The sequence below is a fragment of the Alnus glutinosa genome, chromosome 10 (assembly GCF_958979055.1).
Source record: "Alnus glutinosa chromosome 10, dhAlnGlut1.1, whole genome shotgun sequence".
Lineage (NCBI taxonomy): Eukaryota > Viridiplantae > Streptophyta > Magnoliopsida > Fagales > Betulaceae > Alnus > Alnus glutinosa.
Window position 1 is genome coordinate 15,070,437 of NC_084895.1, and position 23,176 is coordinate 15,093,612.

At 35.5% G+C, this 23,176-nt stretch overlaps 2 protein-coding genes across 5 annotated transcripts; one reads left to right on the top strand and one right to left on the bottom strand.

Moving 5' to 3' along the window:
* Nucleotides 1-4,288: 4,288 nt before the first annotated feature.
* On the top strand, nucleotides 4,289-9,455 carry LOC133879764 (putative disease resistance protein RGA4). 3 transcript variants are annotated; one of them, XM_062318542.1, is made up of 4 exons: nucleotides 4,289-8,063; nucleotides 8,244-8,359; nucleotides 8,863-8,953; nucleotides 9,117-9,455. In XM_062318542.1, the coding sequence occupies exon 1, from the start codon at nucleotides 4,658-4,660 to the stop codon at nucleotides 8,057-8,059; it is 3,402 nt and encodes a 1,133-aa protein (XP_062174526.1). In that variant the 5' UTR covers nucleotides 4,289-4,657; the 3' UTR covers nucleotides 8,060-8,063; nucleotides 8,244-8,359; nucleotides 8,863-8,953; nucleotides 9,117-9,455. The 3 variants fall into 3 exon arrangements, with proteins under 3 accessions (XP_062174526.1, XP_062174524.1, XP_062174525.1); XM_062318540.1 differs by having other exon boundaries at nucleotides 4,309-8,063; nucleotides 8,239-8,359; XM_062318541.1 differs by having other exon boundaries at nucleotides 4,309-8,063; nucleotides 8,239-8,359; nucleotides 9,121-9,455.
* Nucleotides 9,456-11,381: 1,926 nt separating this feature from the next.
* Nucleotides 11,382-14,833, bottom strand: LOC133880704 (probable phytol kinase 1, chloroplastic). 2 transcript variants are annotated; one of them, XM_062319697.1, is made up of 6 exons: nucleotides 14,380-14,833; nucleotides 12,508-12,575; nucleotides 12,265-12,396; nucleotides 12,046-12,161; nucleotides 11,897-11,968; nucleotides 11,382-11,767 (listed from the first exon to the last, which is right to left on the bottom strand). In XM_062319697.1, the coding sequence occupies exons 1-6, from the start codon at nucleotides 14,713-14,715 to the stop codon at nucleotides 11,694-11,696; spliced, it is 798 nt and encodes a 265-aa protein (XP_062175681.1). In that variant the 5' UTR covers nucleotides 14,716-14,833; the 3' UTR covers nucleotides 11,382-11,693. The 2 variants fall into 2 exon arrangements, with proteins under 2 accessions (XP_062175681.1, XP_062175680.1); XM_062319696.1 differs by having other exon boundaries at nucleotides 11,854-11,968.
* Between the last annotated feature and the right edge of the window lie 8,343 nt (nucleotides 14,834-23,176).

Sequence of the window (23,176 nt, forward strand, 5' to 3'; positions counted from 1 at the left end):
ATTTAAATTTCATATTGGATTTAATTGATGGTGCAGAAGAAAAGGGATGGAAATTTCTGGTGACCATAAACATCAGAGGGTTGAGTGGTCTGAATCAACAAAATCTAATACAATGAATTTGAATAAAAAAGACAAAAGCATCGGGTGAAAAGAAGTAGACATGTTTATTCACGTGAAGACATCTTTGTTCCTAGGGTTGGCAATTTTTGATACGACTAGAGGACCCAACACGAAAAATTCGGGTTTGAGTTTAGTATTATTGGGTTCGGGTCATAATCGGATCATAATCGGGTCAGCCCGATTTTTACCCGATTATAATCGTGTTTTGCAGGTCAATCCGCGGGTTGACCCACGAATACGATTGTGACCCGGCTACCCTTTTTATTTATTTATTTATTTATAAAAAAACGTGAAAATGAAATCGTGATTCCGTGAAGAATCATTGAATCTGAATTAGAAATTAGTGAGGCATTAGACTAGGGAACAAAACCCTAGCCGCAGTAGACTGCAGACCCGCACGGCCGCACTGAAGTACCGTTGCTACCGCATCACAGCCACACCGAAGTACCGCTGCTACCGCCGCACCGCTGTACTGCATCACGGCCGCACTACAGTACCGCCGCACGCCCTTCAGGCTTCATCACTTTTCAACTCTTTAGTGCCCGAATCTGTGGAAATTGGAATTTGGAATCACCACTTGACAGTCTTCACCGAATCACCATCACCGTTCTCCTAGCTCGGAAAGAAGTAATACTCATTGGCCACTTCGATCTCGTCTCTCTGCCCTCTGCATCTTCTCTCCGGCTCTCTCCCTGGTACACCCTGATGCTCACTCAAACAAAAACATGTATATAAATATGGGTTTTGATTGATTTTTCTGAATTATTTGATATGGGCCATGGATCATTGATCAGCCTGTAATTGCGAACGTCTTCTAAGTCTGTTTGAATAATTGAATGTATACCTGGAAGCTAAGGATTATCAGCAATGTCCATTTGGATATGTGTATACGAGTTGTGTCGGGTTAACGGGTTACCCGATTACTAATCGTGTTTATCAAGTCGTGTTCGGGTTACTCAATTATTAATCGGGTCGTGTTCGTGTCGAACCCGTTTATACAATCGGGTCGGCCGGGTTGACACGAACCCAATCCGTGAACTCGAATTGCCAAGCGTTGTCTCATAAACCACGGTAAGATTCCCAACAATAATTGCTCCAAATTTTGTCAAACATTTGAAGTCATCGTGTTGTCATTTCGAGGGCCATTTAGTGTGTTTACTGGTAGGCCCAGTGATGAGAGCGTGCTTATTTTTCTTCAAATCAATTTCCAGACGCGTTTTTACTGGCATTTTAGAGTTTATTTTGGGCTTGTTTGGTAATGGAAGGAGAATTGATAGTGGAAATTAGAATTGATTGATATGATATAAAGTAAAAAGAATTTGTATAGAAAAGTGAAAAAAATTTGTATTGTAGTGAATTTTTTTATTTAAATAATAATAAAAAATTATTGATGTGATATAAAGTTGGAATGTTTTGAAGTTAGTTATTTTTGGGATAAATGGGAAAGGGAAATGCCCATTTCTTTGCTAAAAGAGCCCTTTGTTTGACTTGGCATGTCTCATCCAATATTATTTGAAAAGAAAAAAAGAAATACCGATAATTATTAATGTATGCTGAATGGAAAGATGTATTTCACTTTTAATGCTGGCTTTGCATTTTTAATTTAAACCATCAACTAGATTTTTTTTAATAAAAAATATAAAATTTAATGTCCATGTTTTGAAGGCATATTAGGGACGGTGGATAGTCTTGAGACAATGGGAGTGGAGTGAGGCTTCAACGAATGTTAACCATTTTTTCTATCAAACCCACACAATTTAACAAAGGAGAAAATTGAATTATCAACTGTTTTATAAATTAAAGCAGTGGCTGCTCAACCAATTGTCTATTTAGGCAGCCCTCTTTTCCCTTTATCTTGGAAATGTGAAGGCAAACTCTATCTTTTGGTGGGCACGGGCGAGTAATTGATGAAGCAGAAACAAAGCAGATAAAAATCACCTCTATAATCTATGATACTTTCGGGATTTCTCTAATCAGAATTTGAATTTCATGTTAGATTTAATTGATAGTGTAGAAGAAAAGGGATGGAAATTACTATGGTGACCATAAACTTTAGAGGAAAGTTTTGCAGTATATAATCAACAAACAAGTCTCAAAATTGAATGACAAATTGACAATGGTGGTCTCAACAAAATTCTTAAAGTGCTGTTGGGTGACTCTCAAAATAATAATTTTTTTAAAAAATTTTATTAATATTAATCGTCAAGAATTTTACTAATATTTTGATGATCAATGGAACTAAGTCAGATTATAACTCAATCAAACTTAGAATAAAAATTTTATAATATTTTAATTATGCCCAACTAAAACAATCACAATTGATCTCTCATGCTACATTTTTTATTTTTATTTTTTTAAAAAATAAAATCTTTAAAATTAAGTGTTTAACTTATAAAGAGTACTAGCAGCAAATTTTCAACTATTTTTCTTATATTTAGAAAATAAAATTACTTTTTATTTCCTTATAAAAAAACGTCCTACAATATATTCCCTTAAATTTTTTATATCAATTAAATATTACTTTTTTACTCTTATTTAATTTTTTTCTTTATTTCCTACTTTCAACTCTTTTCTAAATCAATTAAATATACTTTTTTTTACATTAAAATAATGCATAGAAAATGTATAGTAGACATTTTTATTTTTTTTTTGAAGGGATAAATGTATAGTAGACATGTATATATATGGAATAATTATTCATTTCCAACTCACTTATCTAATTATAGAGCATTTGTTGTTGGAGATTTTTTTGATATTTTTCATAAAATTTTCTTTAAACATAAAATAATAATAATAATAATAATAATATAAACTAACTACTACTGTTGCTTTAATTTTGAAAGATTTGAATGAAAGTTTTCTTCTATTAAACTATTTCCATAGAATGAAAATGGCCTGCTGTCTCTTTTGAATTCAACCCACTGTTTAAATGTACCCCTTTTTACTCTTTTGAAAATTCAATGAAGCTGTTTCTATTTATGATATAAAGGGTTTTTTTTTTTTTTTTTTTTTTTACTGGTAAATCATGAACGCAATATAAAACATTTTGTAGACAACTGGGTGGAGTAAAGGGTTAATAATGCTTTTCTTAAAAGTACCTGCTGTGTCGCACAAGGGATTCCTTTGGTTTTTATCGAATGTGCGTAGGCTATAAAATTATTTTATTATTACTAAAAATTTAAAATAAATTATTTTGATATTAAGACAGCTTTCCCGGCAGACAGTTTTCTCTGTTGAGCTTTTCCTGTTTTGTTATAGGTTGTGTTTCTTTGGACAGTTTGCTTTGTACGTACATTAATCTAGTCATTGGCAGTCGCCCAGAATGTGTGACCGACTCCCTGTTCAAGTAAAAGTGTATGTCAACGCAGAGGCATCATTCTGTTGGCTGGGTTTATTTAGTAGCAACTGTCTGTACTGTATTGAGATGTTTGAACACCTTTAGGGTGTCTGTTTTATGCTTCACTCTTGTGGTGTCTGCTGTTGTAACGCTATTTGATCTCAATGAAAGGTTTTCTTTTCCTAAAAGAAAAAAAAAAAAAAAAAAAAAGGACACTGTAGTGCAGAATTTATTGTTTTTGATAAACTGATTGAGGTTTGAATGAACAAAGAGAAGTACTACACATTCAAAATTTTTTCTCAAAATTTAATTTTTAAATAATATATTATAATTTTTTGTAATTTATCATTTTAAAAAATATGTTATATTCTTATAAGATATAAGATATATAAAATGATGAAATATCGTTTGAAAATTATTTTTAAAAATAAAAATTTTAAAAATAGAGTATTTTCCAGGAACAAAATTTAATCTAATGAATTTGAAGATAAAAGCCAAAGCATCGAGTGAAGAGAAAGTAGAGTAGTCTATTCATCAACACCTTTATTCTTTTTTCTTTTTTTTTGAAAGAATCAACACCTTTATTCTTTATTCTTTTTTTTTTTTTAAAGAATCAACACCTTTATTCACGTGAAGTCATCTGTCTCAAAAACCACGATAAGATTTCCCTGAGTCACGTTTCCACTCATTCCCAAGCCAACTCCAAATTTTGTCCAACATTTCAACATTTCAACTTTTTTACTTTTTACTTTTTACTTTTTATTATTAATTGTGTACATAATTATATAGGGTGGAAATATTTTTTTTTTTTCTCAAAATTAAATTATAATTTATTACAAATTCAATAATAACATTTAAAGGTACCTCAGTTGTGAAACGAAACAAACATGATAATTAACTTTCCAACCGCTACTGGCTCTACCTCATTCTCTATTTTTTTCTAAGATAGTTAACTTTCAAATATTTCAATTTTTTTTACTTTTTATTATTATTATTTGTTTTAACCCAAATATTTTGTAGACAGCTGGCTGAAATATAGGACAGAGTTGCTGCTGTCACGCATATTCAAAAATAATTTGCTCCAAACACGTTTGCCTTCCACTCGTTACTCTGGGTTACTCACTCTTCTTTCAACTCGATCGGTCTTCAATTACTTCACTTTAGAGTTTTGAACATTCCTTCTTCACTCACTTTCAAGAAATGGCCGAACTTCTCTTCGTTCCTGTGGAGCGACTCATTGAGGCTTTGTGCTCATCGGCTGCCAAAAAGATCGGACTGCTCTGGGGTGTCAGAGATGAGATTGAAAGCCTGGCCAACACCGTTTCAACAATCAAAGATGTGCTTCTCGATGCGGAGGAGAAACAGGCTGCTGGAGATCGTGCTGTTAGTCGTTGGCTCGGAAGGCTAGAAGATGTCGTTTACGATGCGGATGACTTGCTGGATGCCGTTTCCACTGAAGCTCTACGGAGAGACATAATGACCCGTGATAAGAAGGCCAAAAAGGTACGCATCTTCTTTTCCAAATCAAACCAGCTTGCCTATCGTGTCATAATGGCCCGGAAGATTAAGGCTATAAGAAAGAGGTTAGATGCCATCAACGCCGATAGGCAGAAATTCCAGTTGGAGGTACGCCATGTGGAGACACGAGTCGTGAACAGGGAGAGGGATCAAACTCATTCTTTGGTACGCGAGGAACTGGTTATTGGGCGAGAGAATGATAAGAAGGCTGTTATTGACTGTTTGATGGACTCCAAAGTTGAAGAGAATGTTTCAGTCCTTCCAATTGTTAGCATCGGTGGATTGGGAAAGACTACACTTGCTCAACTCGTATATAATGATGAGGAGGTTCAAAATGGCTTTGAACCCAAAATGTGGGTGTGTGTCTCTGATATCTTCGATGTTAAAAATATTGTTGCAAAAATCTTAAAATCTGCAGAAGACAATAAGAAAGACAAGGAGAAAGACAAGGAGAAACCAGCAACCGTTGAAATGGATACATTGGTAAAAAATCTCCTAAAAGAAATCGAAGGAAAGAAATACTTCCTCGTGTTGGATGATGTGTGGAATGGCGATCATGAAAAATGGTGTCGCTTGAAAGTAGTGCTGATGGGTGGTGCAAGAGGCAGTAGAATATTGGTGACTACCCGCAATGAAGTCGTTGCAAGGACCATTCGACAAGAAAGCGTTGCAAAGATTATCGGAACAGTTGAATCATATCCCTTGAAGGGTTTAGGTGAAGACGAGTCATGGTCTTTATTCAAGCTGAAGGCGTTTGAGAAGGGACAAGAGCCGAATAATTCAAACATCGTCGCACTTGGGAAGGAGATGGTAGGAAAGTGTTCAGGTGTCCCTCTGGCCATAACGACAATCGGAAGTTTACTAGGCTCCAAAAATTCCGAAAAAGAGTGGTTGTCGTTTAAGAACAATGAACTCTCAAAAATTTCTCAAGAAGAAAATGGCATCATACCAACTCTGAAACTGAGTTATGATCATCTTCCTTCACATTTGAAGCACTGCTTTGCTTATTGCTGTCTGTTTCCAAAGGATTACAAGTTTTGTATATCAGAACTGGTTATGCATTGGATAGCACAAGGATTTGTCTTGTCATCTGATGATCAAAACCGATGTTTAGAAGAGGTTGGTAATGAGTATTTGAAGGAATTACTATGGAGATCATTCTTTCAAGAAGCTGAAACGGATGACTTCGGTGACGTAATTCATTGCAAAATGCATGACCTCATGCATGATCTTGCCATATCAGTGGCAGGATCGTTGATCGCCACATTGGATGATAAGAAGACAAACGTTGATAAGAAAAATCGTCATGTATCATTACTTGTTGGTTACGATAGACGTATTTCTTCATTGTGTGAAGCAAGTAGGATGCGAACAATTCTTTTCTTCAATAGCTATGGGTATAAGATTGATTGTGATGAGCTTTTTTCAAGTTTCAAGTTCTTGCGCATGTTGGATTTGTCGTGTAGATATCTTGATTCTGTGCCAAGCTCTATTGGGGAGTTGAAGCATTTAAGGCATCTTAATCTCTCTGTAAATCCAAAAATGAAGAAGTTACCCGATTCTATAACCAGTTTGCATAATTTGCAAACACTAAGACTCGTATGTTGTAAATCGCTTGAAGAATTGCCGAGAGACATTAAAAAATTGGTCAATCTCAAGCATCTTGAGATAGATTTTTGTGATGCTTTGACTTATATGCCACGTGGATTGGGGCAACTGAATAATCTTCGGATGTTAACAAACTTTGTGGTCCCCTCGGGTTCTCACTCCAGTCATTGCGCTGATTTACGAGAATTGAACGGACTAAATCAGCTGAGAGGATTCTTAAATATTACAAATCTAGGTCATGTGAAAGGTGTTGCATCAGAATTTAAGGATGCAACTCTAAAGGATTTACAACATCTTCATGATTTGCGTTTATTTTGGAATTCGGATCTTGAAAGAGATTGGGACGTTGTCGAGGATGGAACATCATTTGAAGGCTTCCAACTGCCCCCAAATCTGAAAGATTTATATTTGAATGACTATCCGGGTTTAAGGATTACGAGTTGGGTTTCATCACTCACAAATCTTATTAAATTTGAATTATACAAGTGTAAGAAATGCCAATATCTGCCACCATTGAGTCAACTGCCTTCTCTCAAGACTCTTATTCTTAAAAATATGGATGGTATCCAGTACATATCAGATAGCAATGACTTCTCTTCTTCTTCTTCATCAACGCTAGAACCATTCTTCCCATCCCTCGAGTGTATCGAGCTCTATTATTGCAATAATCTCAAGGGCTGGTGGAGGAGGAGGGATTCTCCGGTGGAGGTCAATTTCGTTGAAATAACAGAGCATCCTTCACTCCCTTCCTTTCCTCGTCTCTCAAAATTAAAGATCAGTGGGTCCCCAATGTTGACTTCCATACCAATGTTTCCACATCTTGAAGAAGAGTTGGTCCTAAATAATACTAGCTGGAAGCCATTGCAACATACAATGATGATGAATATGGCAACGCCGCAAAGCCCTATATCAGCAGCAACAACATCCTCTTCATCCATTCCTCTCTCGAAATTGAAGCGTTTAACACTACATTCCATTACAGATCTAGTAACCCTGCCACTCCAACAACTAACTTCCCTCCAACGCCTGCAGCTTGGGGATTGTCCAGAGCTTGAGTTTGCCAACGATGAGGATGAGATGCAATGGCAAGGCCTTAAGAGCCTCTTCTCTCTTCACTTCTTTGGACTTTCAAAATTGTTGTCTCTTCCCTCAGGGCTTCAACATGCTACCACTCTAGAAAATCTCAAGATTAACAATTGTGAAAACTTGACGGCTGTACCAGACTGGATCCACAACTGCAAATCCCTTAAAGTCTTTGAAATTTCTCGATGCTCCAATTTGACATCGCTGCCCGAAGGAATGGGTAGGCTAACTTCTTTGCAGAGGCTAAAAATTAAGGATTGTCCCATCTTATTGCGAAGATGCAAGAGAGACACAGGTGAGGATTGGGCAAAAATTTCTCACATTCCAGAGTTAGACTTACTGTATCCGTCTCAGCAAGAAGAACATTCAAGCACCCATGCATCTTCGACTTAATCAGGTAAATTAATCGTCATTTTTATTTTCATCTTTCATAGAACTTGAAGTACCCACCTTCTTCACCTTCATTTTCTTCATTTTTCTCTCAGTATCGAAACGTTTGGTTTTCTTTGATTTTGGTTTTTGGTCATGTTTTTCAGTTTCTTATTCTTCTTTTTTCTTTTTCTTTTTTTTAGTGAAGAAAATATGGATGGTTCTTGTTCTTTTTGATGATGCTGTTGATGTCAAATGGAAGAGGTGTAGGGGAGCGTGAGGATGACTTACACAGCTGGGTTCTTTGAGTTTGAGCATTGCTTGGTAAGCTTTTTTTTTTTCCCTATTATTAACTGCTACTAGTTCTTAATTTTTTTTGTATTTGTCTCTCATTTTTAAATATAAATATTTGGTTGGGTTTCTAGTGTTTGTCTTGATAGCTCTACTGCTATGATTTATTGGGGTTTAGTGTGCTGATTGCAACATTTGGGAATTTTATATTTGTTTTCCTTTGTCCCTGTCTCTCTCCCATGGTCCTCTACTATCTTTCAAAGTATCAAATTCCAAATCTTAAAAGCATTTATCTTAAAGGTTGTTGAAGACCTGTTGTTTTTTGAGTTAATTGTTAATTACATTGGGATTTACTTTGTTTGAATGTATTTATTTAAACTTGTTCAAATATTTGATTTAGTTAGTACTTTCAGCTGGTGCTTAATTACTTGATTGTTTATGTATATCGGTAGCTTTTCTTGGTACTGAAACTAAGATAATGGGACATGCATTTATTCACTAATCTCTTTCTCTTGCTCTTTTGGTTGATTTGGTAGCTTGGAAAGATTATGGATTCTGATCAGATTCTTGTAAATTGTTGAGATTACTCATATTTATCCATCAACGATCAAGTGTATATATTTTCAGGTGATTCTTATTTCTTTAACATTGTTGTTTGAGTCAGCACTTTAGCTTTGAGCTCAGGTTTCCATGAATTTTTCTTCTATTCATGAAATGGCTAATTTTGTGATATCTTTGTTCTTGGGAAATGAGAGTTGTACTGCCAATATTAACACTATTGCCATACAAGGCAGAGTAGCATAATAATGTTGCAACATACCACTACAAAAGCAACAGCATGAAGCCAAACAGTGTTCCTAATTGCTACATGATCACTTTTGAAGCCAACCAGTGTTCCCAATTGATCAGCTTGAAGAATTGCCGAGTGACAACATAAAATTAGGCAACCTCAGCAGCTTGAGATTGATAGATGTGAGGCTTTGAGTTATAAACTTCTCTTTCTACAGTTATTTCTGATGTGTTCTATTCTAGAACTAATTTTACTTATTTTGTAATATAATCCTAGTCATTTTCTCAAAAAGAATAAAGATAATTGGTTTGTTGATGAATGGAATTGCTACTTCCTTAATCTTGTGTAATGGTCATTCTTAGCCCTGTGTGACATAGAATTTCTCGCAAGTATATATCGGCAGATGATTTTGCAATGGAAACAAAACTAGCATGCTCCAATGTCTTAGGACATTAAAATGTTTTTGACAACATTTATGAAGATCATATAGGTTTGTGCACACTATTTAACAATCTTATAGTAATAAAAAATACTTAAGTTGTCGAACAAGATTGTTGGTAGTTGTTAAACTTTAAGGGAGCAAAGAACTGTTGCCATAAAAAGGAAAGATAGAAATCAAACAGGATCGAAAAAGGCATAAATCTTGATATCGAGGAACTGGTACAGCAGGTCCAAAAGGGTGCCTTCAAGGAGGAGATTCAGGCTTAAGGTCCCAAGCTTGAGAAGATTCTAGAGGAAAGTTAGGCTGTTAGGCTGCTGTCTTCAGTCAGGGTTTCTTGGGGTGGGGTGTTGAAGAGATTGAAGGAGAGTCAGGCTCACTTTGGTGATCTTTTCGTTGGAAACTATCTCTTCATTCAGGTCAACCCTACCCCATTAAAGTGTCTTATGAAGGATCATGACCTTAGTGGTTTGTCCTCAAGGTACTCTCTTCATATATATATATATATATATATATATATATATATATATATATATATATATATATATATATATATATATATATATATGTGCACTCTTGTAATAGATTGTAAGTTCGTGTGTAATTCATCTAAGAACACTTCTCTGGCTTTTTCGCTTAATTATATTGTCTATTTTCTTTTCCATGAACTTTAATTGTTGGTAGAACGGTTAGGAATCATTGTAGATATGAACCTTCTTCAAGATTTGGAACAAAAATTAAATCTTATATCCTGGAATCCAGTTCAGTAGTTGCTATATATATTACTTGTGCCAAATATGATTTTGGAACTGCCAAATTAACGGAGAAGCATCAGCATATGTTAGGGAAAGAGAGATACAAATCAAACAAGATCAAAAAAGGCATAAATCAAAAGAACGTTGCCATTGACAAGTCCGGACGTTTCGGGATAAATAAGACTATTTCATTGGCTTGCTAAACGAATGAAGCAAGGGTAGGGTTTTATTATGCTGAACAGAATTGTTATTCTTTTAATTTTTAACATTGATCATCTTTCACCTCTATGATCTTTCAAATTTGCAGGCATCTTGCTAAGAAGTAAATATAATAAAAAGTTTATAGAAGTAAATGATTTTGCTTACTTTAACAAAGCAAGTATGCCCTGAGGTCTTGCAGCTTTGAAAGCCTGACAACAATTACTAAAACTATAATGAGTGATACTGCTATTCATGCTCATGTCATACCAGCTGACATAATGCATTGTAAATGACTAACATTTTTTTTTATTAAGTGGTTGAATGAAAAACCATTTAAAGCACGCAACATCAGACGGCATAATATAAATATAATAAATAAGCGTGAAAAATAGCATTACTCAATTTTAATAAGGTTGTGCTCACTATTTAACAATCTTCATGTAATCAATAATCAGACCTAAGTGACAAACAAGATTGTTAGCAACTCTTAAATATGACTTTAAGGGAGAGGGAAGTGAAGAGGAACCTAAAAAGATGAAATGCTAGTACCTAGCGCTAGGTCACTAAAACACCCTTTAAGGTTTGCAAATTATGATCTATACTAGGACAACTAGCTGATCTTTACCATTTGCCCTCAATAATCTTTAGTCCTAAAGAAAAATATAGCAAATTCAAGAACCATATGAAGGAAAGATACAAATCAAACAAAAAGAAAGTAAAGATAAGATGTACATGAAAAAGTAAATCAAAAAGGTCATTAAAAGGCAAAAGAGCTCTTCATGATCAATTCCAAATGGTTTTGGATAAGACTATTTTGTTGGCTTATGCTATGAAATAAAGCCATAGGATTTGTTCTGAAAGTCAAGATAGTAAAGTAATAAACTATGTTCATTTGGTTCAATAAAAAAGAGAAAGCATCTTAATTGTTTGACTCATTACAACATTAACAAATGTGTCACAGAGGCAATGATTTACAGGACATTTAAGGAGACCCACAATAGACAACACATCAATTACAGGACTAATCTAAGGAAGGGGGGGGAAAAAAAAAAAAAAAGAGTGCAATGAGCTAGAAACCAAAACTCAAAAATGCCGCTGCCATGCTTGCCAAAGGAACAGATATGTTGTCATCTACTGCCTCCGTGGTTGGAAGGGACTCCACCACAGTTGCAGCCAGAGATACTACAGCAACCTTTTGAGCCGTCGAAATCCAATCCAATTGGAAATATCCAAGAACTGAATAGTAATACAGCATCCTACAGTGCAAAGATAATTTTCATGTGAATGCCAAAATCAATATATAGCACTTAAGTTTTGATAAAGTATTTGGCTTCAAACGCACCCAATGGAAATCAGGAATCCAAAAACAAACATGGAAATGCTACCCGCCCAACTCTTCTGTTGATTATAAGGAAGTTTCGAGGACCCGAATCTTCTACCCATGATATCAGCAACACCTATAAGCCATCAACTTAAAAGTTAATGATTGGAAGGAGTTAGGCACAGCTGAATTTGGAGATGGAACAGGTATTACCATCACCACCACACATCATTGCTAGTGAGATCACTCCAACCGGAGATTCACGCCAAAAGACAAGAGCACATAAAATCAACACTAGAACATAATATAGAGGACCTCTAAGCAACTCCCTACAAGCATGGAAATATCGAAGCAAAATCACTAATAATATCTCTCCTATCACAAAGAGACGAATCCAAATAGATTGACAATGACAAGTGGAAAAAAAATTACTCTGGTTTGCCTTCTCGAGTAACAGATTTTATGAGTCCTTCATCAGAAGCCAATGAGAGACCATGGATGACAAGCCTCGTGCAATTCACAAGAGGAACCAGAGAAGCAAAGTAGCGAGCCTTTGTTGAGGTGCTATCCTAGGATTAAATGACCAACTGAAGTAGTTAAGGAGGAGAGCAACTCGAACCACTGGTGTTAATATAATAAACTGGTTACAATTTTGAATCCAGAGAGCAGGGATACCTGAAAATTGGCCAAGAAGCCATGAAAAGCAGCCCAGATAATATATGCACCAGCTTTCTGCTCAAACTCTGCTCCAATCGGTAGAGAAAAGAAATTTTGTCAAAGAGAAGTAAAGATGGGTTACCAAGCTATATATATATATATATATAAATTTATTTAATAAATAAAAAAAAATAAAAATAAAAAAAACCGTGTCTCCGGAGGCTGTGCTGCCCGCCCAAGACCTCAACCCATCGCCTGATAATAGAATAACTAATTCCATTATGTCACATCACGAATTAATTGTACACCTTCATCCACACTATCATCATGTATGGCCAAATTGGTTTCTTTTTTTCAATGAAAAAAGAGGTCCTACCAATTTTTTATTGTGAAGGAATTAAGTGAAAAATTAAGGAAAAGTGAGGAAAAAAAAAACTCAATGACTAGGCATTTTCTGATTGGTTAAGAGGTAATGTGTAGCTTTTATGTTAACTTCTACTCTTTGGACATGACTATTAGGGGGTTAAAAATTATGGCCTAAACTGTAGGGAGGTTTTGTGTTTTTACGAGCTAACCGCATAGGGGTAAAACGCAATTATCCCTTCTTGTCACAAGGAAAATTACCAAACAAATTGACTCTTCCATTAAATATATATGTGTGCGCACGCGCGCATTTGGAAGGCATTGTATGTACAAAATCAAAAAGATTCAACAGACACCAGTTAAGAAGTCCAACTACGACACTTCATGTCAAGAAAACTGGTACAAGATACTTCAAACATTACTTCCTAGAAACTAAAAATGCCGGAGACATAGATATTTCCATTTGTTTCAACATTAAACTTTTTCATTATTTTCCGGTGTTTGGCTACATTTGAAAACCTTGGTCAGCCGTAAAACATTTTTTATCAACCATAATACAACCCCTTGTTCTTCATAAAATGGTTTACGTTTTTTAAAAGGTGTAAAACATTTTCCGTCTACAGCTCCTTTCTTCAAACCCCCTCCCAACATACTCTCACACCATGACACACCCGAGACACCGCTCCTTCTCCTGCTAGCACCAACACCACAGGAGCCACCCAACAGTGAAAAATTCAGTATCAGTCAAACAATGAAAATTGTTTTTAAGATGACAGCAAAACACTAAAAAATCATTAGTTTTTTTTTAATAAGTAATCAAAATATCAAGAAAAGCGCAAAAAGCTCAGCCCAAGTACACAGAGTATATATGGGATACACCTAGCCAGAAAGATAATAAGTCAAGAAAAGCACTTGAAGTTTTTCTGGGATACACTTTTCTTGGCCTCCCTCCTCATTCTAAAGGAATAGTTTTTCTGCAAAATGTTTGCAGTTGCAGAATACTTTACGTTGAAACAAACGAAGTTCCTAGTATCTTTAGTTGATTCAGAGGTACGTATTTCAACTCTATAATCTAAATTCTGATGCATTCAAAAAATTACAACCTGCAAATTCAATGTATCTAAGTTCCTAACATTATAAGGGATCTAATTAGTCAAGCTCAATATATAAATGTGAGCAACTCTCTCTAATTGAAAGAAAAAAATGCTTAGCAACGCAAATATTAATGGAGCTTTGGAGTAATTCTAAGGCTCTGAGTCTGAGGACAAAAACCCAATGTAAAACTGACATGCTATAAATTGGTCAACGCATCACAGTTGCCCCGTCCTAACACAGTAACACAATAAAAAAGAGTTCATAAAGTATCCATGTTCGACGACTGGACCCAACACATAAAAGAATAATAATAATAAATTAATTTAAGAATTATAGAGTGCCAATCTAATCATTTGTTCAATTTATTCCTTGATCAAAATATATGTAGATATGAACTAATTTTATCCAAAAAAAAAAAGAAGAAATTTGAACCTGTGGAATGAGGTTTCGCTGGGTGAGGAGATCGAAGGTGGAGACAAGGGCGTAGGCTCCGGCAATGAGAGCCGCGGTGGCTCCGGCGTCGTGAAGGAAGTCTCCGGTGGCGGCGCGTGGGATGCACGCAGAAGAGTAGGGAGGGCGTAAGGGAGGAGCGAACGGCGCACGATAGAGAAGGTGGAGACGTACAGGAGGAGACGGCTTCGGAGTGAGCCAAGCGGAGGAAAAGAGAGGAAGGTCGGTGGTGGTGCTCGTCGTCGTGGTGTACACGCGGTGGCGTACGAGATAGGAATTGGGGCGGAGAGAGGGTGGCGTACAAAACAAGAGCCTCATGATTAGCAGCGATAGCTTTTTCCGCTGTGTGAAATGAAGGGACAGACAGCGAGAGAGATTGAGTGAGAGAGAGTGAGAGAGTAGTTGTTAAGTTGCTGGAGTTAGGAAGGAGGATCAAGTTAATTGATTACTGCATATAAAAAAGCAAAGGAATTGATATTATCGGCAACAAGGTCCGAGATTTTAAAATGTGCGATTTAAAAAATTAATTTTTAAAATTGTAATTAAGTGTTTGGTAAAATTATAATTTGACCTTTCAAATTGCATGTTAACCTTTTAAAATTTTGTATTTTCAAAAAAATACCAAATTGCCTGCGATTTGAAAAAAATAGTTTTCTGCATTTTCAAATTGCAATTTTTTAAAAACTCAATTTTCAAACGGTTTATATTCTACGATTTGGTTTAAAATCGAACTTTTTGTCTACGAAATCGCAATTTCAAATGCATCCTAAAAGAGAGTGTAATGGAATAGATATTCGGTATTCCTACTCCTTAGTTTGGTGACAACACATATACTTTAGTTGGAATCGAATCAAAATTACTAAAAAAAAAAAAAACTCAAATTATATTTATATAAAAAAACTTGAAAACCAGTGGGTGGTCAGCCACCCACCAAAAAAGTCGGGGGTGGTTGGGGTGGTCGACCAGCCCAAGGGTTGGTAGCCTGAGGGATACTTACAAAACGGCTGGTAGTTTGGAAGGTTTAAATGTAATTTTCTCAAAGAAAACCCTATTTGTCGAAATATTCCCATAATACCATTGCCACGTGTTATTTTTTCAATTAAAAAAGGAAAATGTTAGATTTACGACACCAATATAACAACTGTACAACAATCCCTCACATGAGGGTGGGTCCCAAATACTGGGGCCCACCCTATGTGAGGGGTTGTTGTATTGGTGTTGTACAAGAATCAAATCCCATTAAAAAATAATAAAATTTAAAACAATTTAAAATTTAAATTTAAAACACAGAGAAAAATTTAAAATATGAAAAAAAAAATACAAAATAAATAAATATAAATAAAGTATTTTTCTCTCTTTTTTTGTTTTTTTTCTTTGATATTTAAATTGTTTTAAATTTTATTATTTTTTAATTGAAAAAAATGACGCGCCAAATAATTGGGAGGCCATGAGAATGGGTATCAGCAGTTCTGCAGGGAAGAGTAAGCTCAAGTATGAGGATATACAGGATTTGATTCTAAGTGAGAAGGTGTGCAGAAAGGATTCTAGCGAAGCCTCATGTTCTGATGCTGCCTTAAACCTCGAGACAAAGGATAAAGGATACGGTTGAAACTCTAGTCGAGGCAGATCAAGATCCAGAAAAGGTAAAAGCGAATCTGGATTTGGTAATCAACCAGAATGCTGGAACTGTGGCAAGACTAGCACTTTAAGAAGGTGCAAGGAACCAAGGAAGAAGACTGGAATCTATGTTGCTGGTGGTGTACTTGGCTAACGAATCGGCGTTGGATATTGTGGGCATGGGTGATATTCGCATTAAAGTCAACAATAACTCGGTATGGAAACGGTAGAAAATCAGACATTAACCAGTACAGAAGGACAATTTGATTTCAGTATGACAACTGGATGAAGAAGGGTATGCTATTAGCTTTCACAATGGTAAGTAGAACGTTAGCATGAGAGCCAGGATTTTGGCTCGTGGATACAAGACAAATACTCTCTATATGACTACAAATATTAGAGATACAGTTAATGAGGCATTTGGCCATAGGTTTTGGGATAATCAAAACTGGAAGATCATTAGAAGTAGGAAAATTACTTTTAATGAACATGTTGTGTACAAGGACAGGTCAAGTGCATAACATGTGGGTATAGAGATGGAATCTGAGAAGTTTGAGTTTGTCAGCTTAGATGAGCTTCTAGGGAACACAGTGCATAACAGGGTTCAAGAAGACGAAGCATTGACTGACAGCCAGAAATGAAAACAAATCGTGGAGGTGGAGCTTGATAAACAGCGTTAACTCACAGACAAATGTGATGACGAAGATTTTTCAAGAGACTTAAAGCATCAAAAGAGCCTTATTCTTTAGCAAGAGGCAGAAAGAAATGTGATTGAAAAGCACCGAAGAGGTATGACTTTATTGATATGGTTTCTTTTGCTCTGACAACCTTGTAATGGAGATCCATCATTTGTTCAGAATGATATGCCGAAAGATGTGGAGTTACTACAAAAAGGTAAAGCTTGATAGTTGGTTGGATTGCTCAAAGGAAATAAGGCTAAAGGGTGCAAATGGGTCTACAGGAAGAAATAGTCACCAGAGAAAACTATGTGGCCAAGAGGATTGGTAGAGAAGCGTGGTAGTCTGTCTAAACCAAGTCCAATTCTTAAGTTCAAGAGATGCTTGGACTTGAGTGATACTTGTAGATTATGATTGTCCTTGGGGGCAATGGGCAGAAGCATACTGAGAGGTGGTTGTGACTTGATGGATTTCAAGTCAAGGTGGAGATTGTTAAGGTATGGGTGACTTAAAATCCATCAACATGGTGGGCCCCACCTGTTTCTTTACATTCCCTTTGGTTTTGGTTAGCAGACTCTTTACAAGTCCTATTTGGTTTTGTATTGGAGCCCACCGAGTCGTTCTTATATATTATTGTTAAATTGTAATATTACAAGTGTCATTTAGTGGTTTAATTGTTTCTCATTGAATTGGAGTGCATGGGGTTCAAAACCAATCCCTTGCAAAATGTCGGTTTTGATGTATTTATTGGCTAAAAGATTTTAACCGCATACATAATTGCGGTCAATGTCGATTTTGATGTCTTTATTGGCTAAAAGATTTTAACCGCATAATTACAATTACGAGGACTTGAACCCAGGCATTAGATGATGAAGTGAGGCACCTATCCACTAGGCCAACTACTCTATTGGGTATTATGGAACCGATAAAAGTATTCATATCAAAACTGCTGTCAGTTACACAAAATGAAAATTTATGACTTTTCACATGTGCAATATAACATTCCTCCACCGATTTTATGATTTAGTTTTTCATTCTCAATTTTAGAAGTTTACAAGTGAAATTGTAGGAATTCTCTAGAATTGCTATCTGTAGAATTTATAAGTTTTATTGTATTATGGAGATGATTTGCTAGAAACCTATTAACAAAATCATTCTGAGTGGGGGAAAATATCATCTTAAAGATAGCGATTCATCGTACCTCAAAGCTATCTTTTTGTTTCAGATTTTTGTTCTTCATCACATAATTTTTTCCTAACAATTTTAGTGTTTTGTTTTGATTCTTCTTCTTATAACCTTATATTCCTAACAATCTTCCTAGGTATAGGAGTATTGACCGACTTTGGTTTTATATAAAGGCATGGTTAGCCTTTCGGTGAGATAGTGTGCAATAAAAGAAAGGAGGCGCCGCACCTGTTGGATTTCTTATTGGTTTCAAGAGTGAACCAAGAGAAATATAGAGTGCAATCAGAGCAGCAGCGTGAATTTTTTCTTCTTGGTTTTGGAGGAGCCAAACAAGAGAGAAAAAGAAAAATGTGTTATAGTGAGAGAGAAAAATAGAGTGTATTGTGACTTTGGGTTCTGAGTGATTTTTTCACTACTATTTTGTACTCCATCTTCATAGTGAATTTATTCGTGATTTCCTCTGCTGGTGAACGTACCTCATATTGAAAGAACCACTTAAATGTTAGTGTCGTGTGTGATTGATTTAATTTTGTTGTTTTCTTATTATTTGCATTTCACGGGTATTAGAAAATAGGATAAATTTCCAAACACAATTTCCCCATTACATGACTCAAAATAACAAAACTACCATGCTTAAAAAAAATAAAAATAAATAAATAAAAAAGAGCATCACGTTGGACTATTTTGAATTTTTTGCTTTTTTTGAATTTTTGTCATTTTTTATTTTGTTTTTATCCAAGTATTTTTGTCATTAAGTCTATATACCCACATCAAACTACCATTCAATTGACAACGTACCTCTTCCAAAACTTTCAATTAGGACAATGTCCCCCAAAACTAGCAAAAATTGTCAATGTCCCCCATAATGACAAAAATACCCTTAATAAAATAAAATAAAAAATTCTAGAAACAACGAAATTAAAAATTATATTTACAAAAAAAAAATTAAAAATTGAAAAATACTACCACCCGATTGACCAAATTGAAAATTTTTAAATTTTTAAATTTGGAGGGGACATTTTCCCAATTGAACGTTTGGAGAGGATATTGTCAATTGAGTGGTAATTTGAAGAGGGCACGTGGACTTTTCCCAATTGTAATGAACGATTCTCATGATTTTAAATGTTACCTCCGTCCTTATTTACTTTCGTTTGCCAATAGATTTTTTTTTTTTTAAAGAAAAAAAGTATACTCTTCCAATTTCTCTTTGTTCTTCACGAAAGTCTTTGATTATAAATTTTTGAGAAAAATCATATTTAGCCCCTATGATTTTATCTTATTTGAATTTGGTCATTGGGTTCATAATTTATAGAATATGGTCCTTAGGTTTTGTTCATATTTTAAATAGATCCATCTACCACTTTTCCGTTAAAATAAATGGTTTGTCATATGTCACGTGTGTCTCAATTAACAAGCTAGCGTTCATATCAACACCCAAATATCAATGTCATATCATTAAGTGCAAAATCATCAAAAAAAGAAGGAAAAAAAAAAAGAAAAAAAAAAAAAGACCCCAACTCCAAAAACAAAAAACCATTTTCTTTGTCATATTAATCTTCTAGATTTGTAGCGTTTGAGGAAAAACCATTAACTTTGACGTTAAGATAGACCATGACGTGTCAAAAGAAACACACGTGACAAATAGAAAATCGTTAACTTTAAAGTGATAAAGGAACTAAATTAAAACTTGAGTAAAACATAAGGATCTTATTATTAAAATTGAAATCTCAATGGCTAAATTCAAATCAAATGAAAACTTAGGGTTAAATATTATTTTTTTTCCTAAATTTTTAGGAGAAACTTCACTTAACCCCTAGAATTATCGTCGTTTTTGCAATTATCCCCTTAAACTTCAAAAACTCTCAATTTAGCTTATCAATCTTTTAATTTTTTTCAATTTCACTCATTCTTTGGATTTTTCGTTAAATTAAACCAAAATTCCCAAAATACCAATTTTGTTTTTAAAAAAATGAAGATTTAGGTGTAATTATTTTTGTAAATTTCATTAAATCCTGACCAAATCTGAAATCCTTGCAATTTCTTTTTTCTTTTTCCTTAAAAATTAGGGTTATTTTAAGAATTTCCACACCCATCCATTATGATTTTTTTTTTTTTTTTTTTTGGATGAATCAAATCTATTAAAAGCAAGAACACACCATTATAACCCTTTAGTAAAAACTGGAACTAGTCCAAGAAACAAGGACCCCAATTCTGCAACAACTAAGCAGAACAAACACCATACAGAGTAGCAACTCTTAGCTACTACCGCAGAAACTAAAATCTGTAGCAGAACCAACTGCTACTCGGCAACTACAGCAACGAAACTACAGAAGAACCTCCATCCACCTACAACAACTGCAACAAGCAGAAATTACAACAAGATATGCAAATTCCATCTTTACACAAGACTTAAGTCTTTGGACAATTCCTAAACCATCCTTTAGCCAGCACTCTACCACGAACTTCCCACAGGATTTGCACCAGAATAGCTTCTTCAAATCGAAGGGAATTGCCATGAAGGAGATCATTACGGTGCCTCCATAGATGATAAATCATCGCACCAACACATAATCTTCCTAAGAACGACTGAAGGGTCTTTCCACAAATATTTTCTCTAGCCCAATCTACAACTTCATCCCAAAAAATAGGAGGATTAGGGAACTCACAAGTTGCCATAATAGCCTTTCATATATGACGACTAAAGCTGCAGCTGAAGAAGAGATGGTCTCTTCACTCAATCTGACCATAGCAGAAAAGGCACTCCAATTTTTCAGAAAAACCCCAACATGCCATCTTATGTTTAGTGACAAGTGCATCACAAAACACCAACCAACTAAAGAAAGCATGCTCAGGATTGGCCATAGCAATATCCCTAAGCCTCAAAAGTTTCTTCCAACTCCAAGAACATGACTTAGGAATAGGGATTTGCCACAAACTTCTACCTTTCAACCAATTGGCCTCAATTCAAGCCACCCATAATGAACCAGCTTTGGTAAATAAGCTCCAAATATGGTTTAACATTGAAGCCTGATTCCAAATAGCAACTCTTTTGATCCCTAAGCCACCCTCCTTCTTTGAAAAATAGAGATTTTCCCAAGAAACTTTGGCCTTAGACTTCACATCACTCCCAGACCAAAGAAACCTATTAAATTTCTGTTCCAAGAGCTGTATAACCTTCTTGGTAATATAAAAACCCGAGCCCAAAAACATTTGCAGGCTAACCAAAACATAAGATAGAAGATGTAATCTTCCAGCAAAGGATAGCTTCCTTACTAGCCAAGAATCAATCCTAGAGGACATCTTGGAAATAAGGCTATCACAATCTGCAACAGAGAGCCTTTTGGAGATGAGAGGGACGCCCAAGTATCTCACAGGAAGGACCCTTTTTTGGCATATGCAATAACTCAAAAAGATTTTGTTTAGCAGCAGGGGTAACTCCAGCAAGGAAGACTGAACTCTTGGAAGGATTAGCCTTCAAACCTGAAAGAGCTTCAAATTCAGCAAGAGCACCAATGCAGCACTGAACAGAAGCTAAAGTAGCTGCAGAAAAAATTAATAAATCGTCCGCAAAGCAAAGATGAGAGAGCTTAATCACACTGCACTTAGGATGATAGCTAAAAAGAGATTTAGAAGCAGCCTCTTCTAACAAGAGAGAAAGACCCTCCATAGCTAACACAAATAGGTAGGGGGAAATATGATCCCCTTGCCTTAAACATTTCCTTCCTTTGAAATAGCCTACCAAAGTTCCATTGAGGGCTATAGAAAAGCTGGGACTAATGATGCATTCCCGAATCCAAGCAATATACTAGAAGGAGCACCAAAACAATGAAGGTAATGTATAATATACTCCCAACTCAAGGAGTCATACGCTTTCATCAAATCCACCTTAAGAGTACATCTAGCTTTACCCTTCTCCTTATGATAATCACTAACCACTTCTTGAGCCAACAAAATATTCTCAGCTATCCCCCTACCAGGAATGAAGGGACCTTGATTAGAACTAATAACTTCTTCCAACCCCGGGATCATCCTGTTAGCCAAAATTTTGGTAATACATTTGTATATAATGTTGCAGCAAGAATTGGCTCGATAGTCCCCCATACAAGAGGGGTTCTTCCTCTTGGGAACTAAAGTAATGATAGTAGAATTAACTTCTTTGAGAAGCTTGCAATGATGAAAGAATTTCAGCACAGCTTCACACACATTATCACCAATAATAGGCCAGGCTGAATGAAAGATAACAGCAGAAAACCCATCCAGGCCTGGAGCTTTATTCTTACTCTGGAAAATAAAACTTTTCGAATTTCAATTCTAGTAATATCAGTATTCATCCCCAAAATGCTAGCTGCAGAAAACTTCTTCTTGATAAGCCCAGATACCCGATGAACCTTATCTTGAGAGAACACGTGGGAAGAACTACCAATTAGCTTCTGATAAAACTCAATAGATAACTCTTTGATCTGCTGAAAATCATAAAAACAATTACCCTTCTCATCCTTCAGCTGTTTGATAAGATTAGAAGAATTTCTAATCTTAACTGAATTATGGAAAAAAGAATTATTCCCATCTCCCAAGTTCAGCCACCTATTTCTGGATTTCTGTTTGAGAAAATTCTCTTTTGCATTCGAAACTGAAATGAAGTGATGTAAACACTCTCTCTCCTTTCTTTGACAAGCAATACTACCTCCAGAAGACAGAAATTCAGATTGAGCTATGGCAAGATTCTGCCTAGCCTAGACAACCTTTTGACTTAAGCCACCAAAAACTTCAAGATTTTTTATCTTGAGAATATCTTTCACAGATTTAGCATAGAATACATTCTGAACATAGCATAACCAGTAACCTCTATCTTCCAACCCTCATCAACCCAATCTAGGAATTGAGCATGTTCAGCCCAGAAATTAAAAAACTTAAAAGGTTTAGGCCTATAGCTAACATACTTTGCAACAGAAACAAGAGAAGGAGAATGATCAGATAAACCTTTTTCCAAAAAATCCACAGAGGTATTACCATAGTGTTGCAACCAATTAACATTAGCCATAACCCTATCAAGTTTCCTTGAGACAAAATCAGAACCAGCCTGCTTATTAGTCCAAGTGTGAAAAAAACCATAATAAGCAAGATCATCCACCTCTAGACTAAAAACACAATCCCTAAATTCCTTCACATAACAAGTCAAACTAGTAGAACCCCATTTCTCTTGAGTTGTCCGAACCACATTAAAATCCCCTACTATCAAGCCAAGGCAAGCACCCAGCAGAGAACTTAAGAAAATTCAACCTTTGTAACAGATCTTTTCT

Coding starts and splice junctions, on each gene's coding strand:
- LOC133879764 (XM_062318542.1), top strand. CDS start 4,658: ATGGCCGAACTTCTCTTCGTTCCTGTGGAGCGACTCATTGAGGCTTTG.
- LOC133880704 (XM_062319696.1), bottom strand. CDS start 14,715: ATGAGGCTCTTGTTTTGTACGCCACCCTCTCTCCGCCCCAATTCCTAT. Junction 12,162..12,264: donor ACTCGAGAAGGCAAACCAGA/GTAATTTTTTTT, acceptor CCATGCTTGTAG/GGAGTTGCTTAGAGGTCCTC. Junction 11,969..12,045: donor AATGATGTGTGGTGGTGATG/GTAATACCTGTT, acceptor GATGGCTTATAG/GTGTTGCTGATATCATGGGT.